This window comes from Microtus ochrogaster, chromosome 7, assembly GCF_000317375.1.
Source record: "Microtus ochrogaster isolate Prairie Vole_2 chromosome 7, MicOch1.0, whole genome shotgun sequence".
NCBI lineage: Eukaryota > Metazoa > Chordata > Mammalia > Rodentia > Cricetidae > Microtus > Microtus ochrogaster.
The window spans coordinates 73,140,781-73,153,103 of record NC_022014.1 but is presented as its reverse complement, the minus strand read 5'-3'; the positions used below and the strand labels follow the sequence as shown (position 1 = coordinate 73,153,103).

The following is a 12,323-nucleotide window of genomic DNA, read 5'->3' as shown; positions in this document are numbered from 1 at the left end:
CTGCCCAGGCCCTCCCAAAGCCAGCACGTGCAGTAGGATCAAAAACCCATTGCCATTGTTCTTGAGTTCTCAGTAGTCCTCATTGTCTGCTATGTTCAGCAAGTCCGGTTTTATTCCATGCTTTTTCAGACTCCGGCCAAATTTTGCTATGACTATTTACCCAAGCAGTGAAGACCCAGAGTGTTCTTCACACTGTTGCTGTTACACTTCAGCCTGTAAGCTGTTGTTCCTAAGACATGATTGAATGTCTGCCTGTATCATAGCTCTAAGCTTTCGGAAGGGGAGTCCTGAAAACTATGAAAGACTTCAACCCAAGACCAGCTGTGAGAAAATATACTCTTCTGTTACCACCCATTGACGCTACAGGAAATGGGTAGACACAGCTGGCTGCTGTTCCTTATTAATATACAGCATTTGTATTTTATGTCTCTGGGTTGAATTTGGTTGTATTCAGCAATGGTGTTTATTACTCGTTCACAAGCCATCTGGAGTAGAGAAACTAGAAAAACTACTACAGAGTACTTCCTTTGGAAGACTGCCTTTGAGGATAACCATGAGAATCTGTGCACCAAAGTCGCTTGAGCACATTTTTTATTAGCTAGCAGGATTGCTGACGTTATCCAGGGTTATCCCAACACTAACTGTACTGAACAGATGCAATTAGAAGACGATCTCACTGTAACTCACCTGATTTTTATTTCAACGCATACTCTTTAATATGTCTAGCAAAGGTGGATAAAGCAACCAAGTCATGCTGATTCCTTAGTTTTGCCAGTAATTTCAACTCTGAATGAATTATTTCTTGGAGCTAATGGTTAAGTATTTCAGGGTTAAGGTTAAGATGACATGTGGACAAGTGTGTTACCACTAACCTTGAAGATGGCAAAGATGTTCTAGTAAGTGCCTTTGTAGTTACTCTTTGAGCTAATTCATCTTCAGTTCCAAGAATAATTTCTTCTGCAGCATTTGCCTTTCTTTGTGTTGTCTCTATTTACAAAGGAATCACTTAAGATTAGGAAAAGTGCTCATCTAGCTTAGCATTTTTGCTGTATGCCAAGTGAAAAATCAATGTATGGCCTTATGCATACAACTTACATTAATTTTCAGAGAGCAAGCTCTCAGATGAAGAGGCAGGCATCATTAGCAATGGTAGAAGCATGTCTCAATATTTGTGATTCCACATTCAGTAGAAAGCTTAGCAGGGACAATTTCTATATGGATGTAGGCTCTATTGTTATGTTTTGAACTATATTAAAGGTGTTCAGATTATCAGAAGTAGGAAATATTGTTTATAAAGAAAATAAAGATGCCCTGGAATTTGAGAGAAAAGAAAAACAAACATGGACTAATGTGCAATGCCTTGGCAAAGAGATCGTAGCTGTTGTTGCAAAATGAGAGCAGTCTTTCAGAACTACTTTCTAAAATAATTACTGTGCTCTAACTTAATATTTAGTTATTAAGTATTTGGTCCTATTCTAAATTGTATTTACCAAATTATCAATCATCCTGGGAAGACATAAGGATTTAAAGGACAATATACACAACCTATACAGGTGTAGACATATTACTTTGTTGGGTTAAGTCAGGAACACATATTTAGTCATTTTAGCTTTGTCCTTAATCTCTGGTCTTTTCATCTATGAAGAAATTTCTTAGTCTGATTAATAATAGGGGAATATATTCTCCCATCCAATTCTATGTCATCTCTTTACTTTATTTCAAGATTATAATTTACTTACAACATCTCTCCTCTCACCTTTCTCCCTTCAAACCCTCCCATATACTCCTCCTTACTCTTCTTCAAATTCATGACCTGTTTATTTGTCATTGATTATCATTGACTGCATATGTGTGTTTGTATTTACACATGTATTTCTAAATATAACCTGTTCTGTCCATATAATGTTACTTGTACGTACCCTTTCAGAATTGTCACGGAAAGCCTGTCAACGTGCTCGTCCCTGGGGAAGACCACCTCTCCTGCTCCTCTGAGCTTCTCTCAGTTGCCCATAGTTCTGTGTATAGGGTTGGGGCCTCATGGGTTTTGCCCTGTCCAATTTGGCCTATTAGTTGGTGTCATGCTTGTCCAACTCACATTTGGGTGGTCATGTTGGTGACATTTTATGGGCATAGCTTCTGATGATACTAGGTGAGACAATCTCACAACTAAGTCTCTCATCCTCTCGCTCCTACAATCTTTTTACCCCCTCTTTCACAATGTTCCTGGAGCCTTAGGAGCCTTAGGTACAGGAGTGGTATGTGGATATATGTATTGGGATGGGTTTCCACAACTCTGTATTTTGATTGGTTGTGTTTTTCTGTAGTAGTCTCCATTTGTTACAAAGAGAAGTTTCCTAAATAAGTGTAAATGCCGCACTTATCTGTGGGTATGAGGACAGAGATTTATATATCATTGTCAGGAATTATGCTGATTTAGTGAAATCGTGGTTGTAGATTCTCTTTCAACAACCATGATTTTACTGGCTAAAAGCTCCAGACATTGTATCCGTCTTGTCTTGTCTTGTCTTTACTCTGCTAATAATCCCCTTTGCTTTCAGGCTACATAATTCCATTTGTCTATTCTTTTTGCTTTTGTTTCCTGTATTTTTGGGATCACACCTAAATACAAAGGGATAACAGCCAGAGTATATAAGGAACTGATGTAATTCAGTTAACAAGAACGTATGGTCTAATTTAAAATGAGTAAGTGATCTGAAAAAGGGCCAAAAAGAAGTGGAAATGGATAACAAGTATGTTTTGAAATGCTTAATATCATTACCCATCAGGAAAATATAAGTATTACATCATTTATTTTCTTTTAAAATGCACATAGAAGTAACATGTTAGCAAGCATGCAGAGGAAAGGAAAGTTTATGCATGCTCTGATGAGAAGATGAAAATCAATTCAGAGCAGAGTATAGTATAGAGGTTCTTCTCTTCTGGAGCAAATATTAAGTATTCAAAGTCAGAATACCAAAGAGAGAGCTGTATTCTGGGCTTAATGTGTTACTATTCACAAGAGCAAACACATGGCTTCATGTTTATGGTTTGAAGTTCCAGTTGGCAGATGACCATATAGAGAAAATGTCACCTAAAGATATAAGGAAATAATATGTAGCCATAGATTGAAGTCCTTTCCTTTTCAGAAAAATGGGTGGGGCTTGTAGATTATGATATTGTGTAAAGCCATATACAAAACACAAACAGGACATGTTCTTCCTCCAATGTGGAAGCTGAGAAAAGTGATTACAGTGGTTAAATAGTGACTATTAGGAGTTGGGAAAGGTGGGAGATGGAGAATTGGTAAACCAAGATTGGTGTTGAATTCCAAAACACAGATATAAAAAAATCATTTCTAAAAGTTAATGACACAATGGACTCAACATGATCGTGTGCACATCCTGTACACACACACACACACACACACACACACACACACACACACACACACACACACTGTGTATGTAGAAAAGATTAACTCAGAGGTTATAAACATAAATGATAAGATTAGGGAAATGCTAATTATTCTGATTTAATTGGTGCATGCTGTATGAATGCATTCAAATATCACACTAGCCAGAGTTGATGCTCAGTGGTATAGTACATGTTTAGTATGCAAGAAACCCTGTGTTCAGCGTTCAGCAACCCCTATCAAAAGAAAGAAGGTCATATCAAACACACAATATGTGTAATTAACATACATTGTTAAAATTAATCTTGCATTGGGTTGATAACATTTCTGTACATTATTAGCAAAACCGTTTCTTTTTTGTCTCAAAAAGGGAAATTGTTATGGCCATGTATCTGTATCTTTATATGGGACACTGTGGAATTTGTCATTTGATGTGGTATTCTTGGACTTGTCCTGTAGATCTTCACCATCATGTTTGACATCCTTTTGACTGATTTACTCAGCGAAAAATTGCTTATTGCCTTCATGATATTAGTTCCTTCATTTTCATTTTCTGCATTCCCGATTGTTTTGGAAATGGTAAGAAATGTCATCTACTGTTCCATAAAAATGTACTATGTTGGCTATTCTGCAGAGATCTACAGAGATAGAGAATGGGTTAGTAGGCTTGGGGAATGAGAGCAAATGGACCTGAGGGATTGCTTTGTGATGGTTAGAGTGCTCTGAAATTGGATTGTGGTGATGCTTGCACAAGTTATTAAAAAGCCCTGAGTCTCTAGTCTTAGAGTGGGTAAAATTCATAACATGAAAATAAACGTCAGTAAAACTGTTAAAAAGTTGTGCCTTAGGCACTTTGAAAATTGTAGACACGGTTGAATGCTATTAGAAGCTAAAGCCAGATTGTAAAAGAATTTCCCACTTCAATGGATAGTTACTAATTTCTGAGGATAAGGTCACACACCATACTTTTCAACTACTCAAAAGCCTATGTCAAGCACCATTTTGTGATAGTCACTGTGGTAGTAATTACAGACACCCGATGAGCAAAACAACACAGTTCTTCCTTCAGAGAGCTTAGCAGAAACAAAGACACATCGCCTTCCATCAAGTCGCTGAAGTAAACTTAAAGGTTGCAATGGCAATGTGCTGAGAAAGGGCATACAGAGCATGATTGGTGCAGTTTGGAGTCGGAGGATGCTGGGGAAACGGTGTTCCTAAAGGTTTATAAGAACTACTGAAGGAGTAAGATAAGAAACCAGCATGTCCTGCCGAGAAAAGCAAAGACCTCAAGCGAGGAGAGACCATAGACTATCAGAGAACCTGAGTATCACAGAAATGAGCAGAAGTTCAGTTGACGTCATACTTTCAGGGAATCTTCCCTGCTCTAGATGAAATGGCTGTAAGCAGAACACGGCAAGTTTCATTAATTATGTTCTAGGGGGGGATGTAGGGAGACCTGTCTACAAAAATACTTTCACTGTCGACAAAGCAGTGGTTGGAAGTTATAATCATAACTCATCCTTTTACTCAGTTCTTCTTTCTAAAATGTAAGTAGGTGACATATAGAAATCTAGAGTTGTCACAGGGAATTTCCAAGTGATGCCTTGATTTCTGCATAACTGATTGATGATAAAGAATAATGCCAATAACTACTCGTTATGATTGAGAAAAGTCATTGAGATAAGAAGGGAGCCCATGAGTAAGCTTATGTGGGAAACTTACAAATATCTTAACTCCTAAAATTTTCACAATGTCAGCATCTCTCTCTCTCTCTCTCTCTCTCTCTCTCTCTCTCTCTCTCTCTCTCTCTGCTTTGCATTCAATAAATGTTTTAAAGTCAAATGTTTCTTTTTAATGGAGGAGATACAGGTTAGCTGCTTATTAAGAAAGGGTATTTACCAAGGAGTTCCTCTCCTCTTTAGGGAGCAGGTCATCAATGCACACAGAACTGAGTTTAATGAAGAAAATAGTCAATACCCAAAGCACATGTTATTTAAATGCAGATTGTGGAGTAAATATATTTAGCCCGTTTCTTTCTTTTCAGAGAGACTATCAGTACTACGATGAGTTTGGAGAACTCAAATATGGCTCATCTGGGGTTGATCTTCTATCATGCCTAATAGTAAGATGCTTTCCTCACTGCATATCCCTTACTATAGCTGTACGGCCTCGTCTGAAGCTTGCTGTCTCTGAAAGTGTTTTCAGTACAGTTTTAGATAAAGCAATGACTTTTAGTCATGGATACACTCTTAGACTAAGTGCTTTTGTGCATATAGACAACAAGTTAACAATTCAGTATAGTATCCGTTTCGGTTCCTTTAGTCTCTTCAACCATCCAACCTCTAAACGTGAAAGTGTAAAAAAAATGAATTTCAATATGAATTTCTTAATTGTAAATATTAGGCAAAACTGACTATGAATGAGTGGAACATGATTATTTTGGATTTAAGGATGATGAAAGCTACTGTCTTCCCATACTATTTGCCTCTCGGCAAAATGGTAAGCACCAACTCCCTGCCCTCATGGGCCTTATAGTCTAGAAAAGTATAAAGATAAACTACATAAACAATTAAATACTCTGTTAGTTGGAAAGTGTCTTAGTTACTTTCTATTGTTGTAAAGAGATACCATGACCGAAGCAAATTATAGAAGAATGTATTTAATGGGGGCTTATAGTTTCAGACAGTGAGTTTATGACCATCATGGCAAGGAGCATGGCAACCTATGGGCAGGCATGGCACTGGAGCAGTAGCGAAAGCTACATTATATCCACAGCACAAGGGAGAGAAAAAAAATCTAGCAATGATGTGGGCTTGTGGGCTTTTGTAACCTCAAAGCCCATCTTCAGTGCTACACCTCCTCCAGGAAGTCTGTACCTCCTCATCCTTCCCAAACAGTTCCACTAACTGGGGACCAATCATTTAAAAACATGAGCCTGGGCAGCCATTCCCATTCCAACCACCACAGATATGAAGGACTTGAATGACATTCTAACAGGTAGTAGCTAGAGCTACCCTGTCTTGTTTCAGGATCATCTAGGAGAAAGAGGGAGTTTAGTCAGATAGAAGATCATATAAGTAACGTGGTACCGTGTGAGATATGCACAATGGGGCCTACATGGTGTCTATGTAATTCCAAGGATTCGGATGCAAATTTCAGTGGCTAAGGAATCATTGAATGGTTTTAATCGAGGCGCAATGATCTGGCATAGCTATGGAAAGCATAACCGCAGTTTTTCTGATGACAGTATATTCGTAGGACAAGAAGAGTAGAGGGAAAAACCATGTGGGAATGCACCGCAAGCTGAGAAAGGACAATGACATGGATGTGGGTGGGCACAGCACAGCAGAGAACTAGTTGCATTATGGGACATTTAAAAGACAAAACAGAGCCGGGCGGTGGTGGCGCACACCTTTAATTCCAGCACTCGGGAGGCAGAGGCAGGCGGATCTCTGTGAGTTCGAGGCCAGCCTGGTCTAGATGAGCTAGTTCCAGGACAGGAACCAAAAAGCTACGGAGAAACCCTGTCTCGAAAGGTGAGGAGGAGGCAGAAATCTTTAATAAATAAATAAATTAAAAAAAAGAGTGGCATTAAGGAGAAATAAAAGCACTTCCATTGGGGGGAAAAAAGAAAATCAAAAAAAAGAGAGAAAACAGAATGTACTGATCTTTAAAATATGGGTTATGAATAGTAGGAAAGAGATAGGATAAACTGTTGGGTTGTGTTTTGTTCCCCATTTTATAAGAGTCTGCAGCCAAGTTGCCTGTAAACACAGAAGCAACACGTAGCTTTGTGAACTTATGTCTAAACAAACCTTTTTCTTTACTCCTAGCCTTACTTTCACACTTTGCTGTTCCTTTTTGCTCTGAGATGCCTGGAACTTAAATATGGAAAGAATGTAATGTGGAAGGATCCCATTTTCAGGTTAGGATAACATTTAGTTTTGTATGTAAGATCACAGTCTAGCCGGGCGGTGGTGGCTCACGCCTTTAATCCCAGCACTCGGGAGGCAGAGGCAGGCGGATCTCTGTGAGTTCGAGGCCAGCCTGGTTAACACAAGATAGTTCCACGAGACAGCCACAGAGAAACCCCGCCTCGAAAAACAAAACAATACAAAAATCATAGTGTAATATTCCTGTTGTGGTGGCTGCACTTTCAATCTGTTGATAGGGATTTCTATTTGCAATTCAAGCATTATAATGATTGGCATGATAACCAGTGGATTTCTGGCTTACTGTCAAGTCATAAAACCTGGAAGCTGGAGAGATGCTCAGTGGTTAAGAGCACTAGCTGTTCTTCCAGAGATCCTGACTTCAAGTCCCAGCAACCACATGGTGGCTCACACCATCTGTAATGAGATCTGGCGCCCTCTTCTGCTGTGTAGCCATACATGCAGGCAGAGCACTGTATTCGTAATAAATAAATAGATCTTTGAAAAGGAAATAAAACCTGTCACTAGTCAGCAGAGAGTTACTTCAACTTTTCAAAAATGTTAAGATTTTCTAAGTATGCCATCATTCTCCCATATAAGTTTATATTCATCCTTGCATAGAAGAGATGGAAAGAAGAGATATTTATTGACTAACAACTGAATTGATGAAGTTTTACACATGGACTGTGGAAAGTGCGAGCAAGAAAAGATGCTGAAACAAATATCTGATGTGGCGAAGGTGGGGTTGTAGTGACCAGTGGAAGTCAAAGTGGCTTGACTTTTAGGCGGGCAGGAGTAGTACTTGATGATATCGCTGATAACTACTGTCTTTAAAGGTTAAAGATGCTGGAAGGATGGTAACAACACCAAGAGAGGGATTCTGGCTAGTGGGATGAAAGTTCTACGCAAGACTGAAGCAGCACAAATAGTGACAGCCACCACCAGTCTATTAGAAAAAAGAAAACCAGTAAAATCACCAGGGAACTAAGTTTTGGCAGCTAGAAAATAATGTATAATTCATTGTTTTCCACAGGATATCTCCAAAAAATCCAAAGGTTCAACCAAATCCAGAAGAACACAGAAGTGAAGATGAAGATGAAGATGTCCAAGCAGAAAGAATAAGGACATCAGCTGCCTTGAGTACTTCAAATTTACATGAGGTTTGGAATCATAGGTGCTACTGAAAGAATACAAGAATTGTTCAGAAAAAGCTTGATATGTTGGTTTTAACTTTGGGAGTGTGAAGTTTTGTACATCCCTAAATATCAAGTTACCCTAGAAGGTTCTAGAAACTAAAAGAACATAAAACACAATGATTTTGATGGGCTGTGTTGGCAAAGGCCTTTAATCTCAGCACTTGGGAGGCAGAGGCTGGAGGATCTCTGTGAGTTTGAGGTCAACCTGGTCTAGAGTAAGTTCCAGGGTAGTCAAGGCTACACAGAGAAACCCTGTCTCAAAACCAAAACAAAACCAAACAAAAACTCCCAGAACTCAAAACAAAGCACATTTTTATGCTTCTTTTGAGAAAAAAAATGAGTTTTAACAAGTAGAATTATAATTTTAGAACAAAGCAAGACCTTATTAGTTGGAAAATGCAATATTTGGCGTAAAATGCTTAATAGAGACCAGGAGATTCATTCAATCATGCTTCATGCATTCTAGTTCGGTGCTATTCCACTGAGCTGTGTTCCCAGACACAGGCTTTTCTTTCATCTGACTCAGATGCTATATTCTCTCCCAGTGTAGTCAGTTCCCTTCTGCCCAGACAGAGAGTTATCTCCCATGGGGTTCTGGTGCTTTCCTAGTGTGTTTCGAAACCAGAGACACTGGATGACATTAATGAATGTTTCTTACATTGTTGATGGCAATGATTACTTTCAACTCAGAATACAGTTTGATTTTTGGTAAATGCCATGAGAATATAAGAACGTAACACCTCTGAAATTCAGAAGAAAACCTCACTTCTGTCTCTTCTAGAGGCCAGTCATAATCGCCAATGGTCTGCACAAAGAGTATGCAGGTCAGAAGAGAAGTTGCTTCCCAAAGAGGACAAAGAAAGTAGCAGCCAGAAACATCTCTTTCTGTGTTAATAAAGGTTTGGAACAACCACTTTTAAATTGGCTGGTTAAAGGGTTTTAATGAGTTAATTTTTTGTGGTATTGGAGAATAGAACCCAGAGCCTCGTGTGTGCTAGACGGGTATTCTACCAATGTGCAGTATTCTTAAGCTTTCTCTTTACCTCTGTTTTGAAGCAGAGTCTCACTAAGTTTCCAAGGATGGCTTTTTTTAAAAAAAATATTTATTTATTTATTTATTTATTTATTTATTTATTTATTTATTTATTTATTATGTATACACTATTCTGTCTGTGTGTACATCTGCAGGCCAGAAGAGGGCACCAGATCTCATTACAGATGGCCGTGAGCCACCATGTGGTTGCTGGGAATTGAACTCAGGACCTTTGGAAGAGCAGGCAATGCTCTTAACCACTGAGCCATCTCTCCAGTCCCCAAGGATGGCTTTTTGAACCGACTCTGTAGTTCAGTCAGGTCTTGATATTGTGATCCTCCTACCACAGCCTCCTGGGTAAGATGGGGTTACAGGTCTGTACACACCAAGTCATTAATCAGTATTTTTAGGGATTAACATCTATACAAGAGGCAGCCTTCATTCCTTCACTTGTTCAATGTATATATGCATTTCAGGGTGTCAGGGACTGTTTTAGGGAGAATTCAGGAGACTTCCTGCCCTTGTGAATTTTGCACTCCAAGGAGTCCATAAAAATAACGTATCAATAAAATACCAATTGTTACATAAGCTCTATGTAGAACATTGAAACCTGTGAAATAATGTGAGTGACACGGAACCATGTTTTATTAGAACAAGGAAAGGCTTTACTTGAATAATGACACTTAAGTGAATATCTCTGTGACAAGAAGATGGGGACAGCCATGGTAAGGATTTATATACAGAGTGACCGAATTTAAAGCAAAGAGGCCAGCACATGCATCTCTGTGTGGGAAGGATGACGTCAAGCAGGGTTTGGCTAGGTGCACTTCTTTAAATGAGCAAGAATGGTGCAGTTTGCACCACGCTAGTAGGATGCGATCAGAGGATTTTTAGCAGAGAGTTCACATTTTATAGAGATTACATACTGCTGAGAGAGGGAACTTGGATTGGTATGTAAAATGAGAAAAGATTGTTTCTTAAAAATGAAAAATACATACTGATATTTGTTTATGGATTTGAGAAGGGGTGATTTGTGGTCAGTTCAGATGAAAGATCATGGTAGTTTGGGTACATGTAGCTTATTTTTGGTGTAAGAATAGCGTTCCAGTCTTTTGAGGTTTAGAAATTATTTGCATGGAAACACAGATGCACCCCCTCTTCTACATAGTGTATGATAATCTACTGTGGAAAATAATTGAAGTAGGAAATTTGGGGGGGGGTGATGTGGGTTTCCCCTCTGTATGTTGTGACTATGTGTTCTTCCTTTGGGCCTGTGGCAGGGAAGAATATAGTCAGGCAGGGAATCTAAACAGAGATATAGAGAGAGAGTAGGCAGAGTTGGAGAGCTGTCATCTAGGTGCTGAAGGAGACAGACACCAGAACTTTACCTGGTAAGCCACAGCCTTGTGGCCATCCACAGAATAATAGAAATGGGTTAATTTAAGATGTAAGAGCTAGCTAGAAATACACTTAAGGTATTGGTCAAACAGTGTTGTAATTAAAATAATTTTTTTTAAAAATATTTATTTATTTACTCATTATGTATACAGTGTTCTGTCTGCCTGTATGCCTGCAGACCAGAAGAGGGCACCAGACCTCATTACAGATGGTTGTGAGCCACCATGTGGTTGCTGGGAATTGAACTCAGGACCTTTGGAAGAGCAGGCAATGCTCTTAACCGCTGAGCTATCTCTCCAGCCCCAATTAAAATAGTTTCTGTGTGATTATTTTGGGTCTGGGCGGCTGGATAACAAATTAGAAATCTCCATCTACAGGGAAATGATTATCAATGGGAAATTAATAAGCTTTTGGTAAAATAGTAATAATGAGAATTAAATAATATGTTTTTACGACATAGATTGTATGCATTTTCAGTCAGAATCGCTCTATTTGAGGATTCTAAAGACCTTTCAAAATTTTACTGGAAAACTATAAATCTGCGTCTCATTTCCAAAATTGACAATCTCATTCTTTCCTTCAGGTGAGATCTTGGGATTGTTAGGACCCAATGGTGCTGGTAAAAGTTCCTCTATTAGGATGATAGCTGGGATCACAAAGCCAGCAGCTGGAGAGGTAGTAAAAATTAATACATTGTTTTCATTTCCCAAAAAAATCATTATAATAATAAATATAGGTTATATATTTATAAGACTTTTATTGGTGTTTTGGATATATGTACTTTTCCTTTTATTGTTTTGTATGATTTTAAAGGTTATACTAGAAACCAAGTACTTATAATATGCCTGATTTTGTCCCTCTTTCCCACCCCATGCACATATGAAATTATGCTCATATATTAGAAAATTTACTTGTTTACTGTGATAACTATAGATCAGTTTCTGTGATGTGTTCTGTTTTAATCATTAGGGTGTTTTCCAGCTATATGGCAGTTGCTAGGCTGTGTGGAGAAAAGCCTCACCTACCGTCAGTAAAGCCGCTTACTCTTGTAGGTGGAACTGAAAGGGGTTAGTTCACCTGTGGGTTACCAGGGTGATGGCACAGTCAAGTTTGGATACTGCCCTCAGGAAAACGTGCTGTGGCCCGTCCTGACAGTGAAGGAGCACCTGGAGGTGTACGCTGCCGTGAAAGGGCTAAGGAAGGAGGATGCTGCCATTGCCATTTCAAGGTTCAGCGGGGGGGGGTGTACGGTGGGGGGTGTACAGCAGAGGGGGTGTGTATAGCAGAGGGTGTGTGTGTACTGTGGGGGGTGTACTGCAGAGGGGGTGTGTATGGCAGATTGGGTGTGTACA

The 12,323-nt window shown here is 39.0% G+C and overlaps 1 protein-coding gene across 1 annotated transcript in view; it reads left to right on the top strand.

Annotated features, from left to right (window-relative positions):
• The window catches only part of Abca6 (ATP binding cassette subfamily A member 6), a 62,859-nt gene that overhangs the window by 42,200 nt on the left and 8,336 nt on the right, over positions 1–12,323 (top strand). The window contains exons 26-32 of the mRNA XM_005350664.2: positions 3,872–3,991; positions 5,457–5,534; positions 7,246–7,337; positions 8,378–8,504; positions 9,322–9,439; positions 11,555–11,646; positions 12,024–12,199. Coding sequence (XP_005350721.1) covers positions 3,872–3,991; positions 5,457–5,534; positions 7,246–7,337; positions 8,378–8,504; positions 9,322–9,439; positions 11,555–11,646; positions 12,024–12,199 — 803 coding nt within the window. The remainder of the gene's footprint in view (positions 1–3,871; positions 3,992–5,456; positions 5,535–7,245; positions 7,338–8,377; positions 8,505–9,321; positions 9,440–11,554; positions 11,647–12,023; positions 12,200–12,323) is intronic.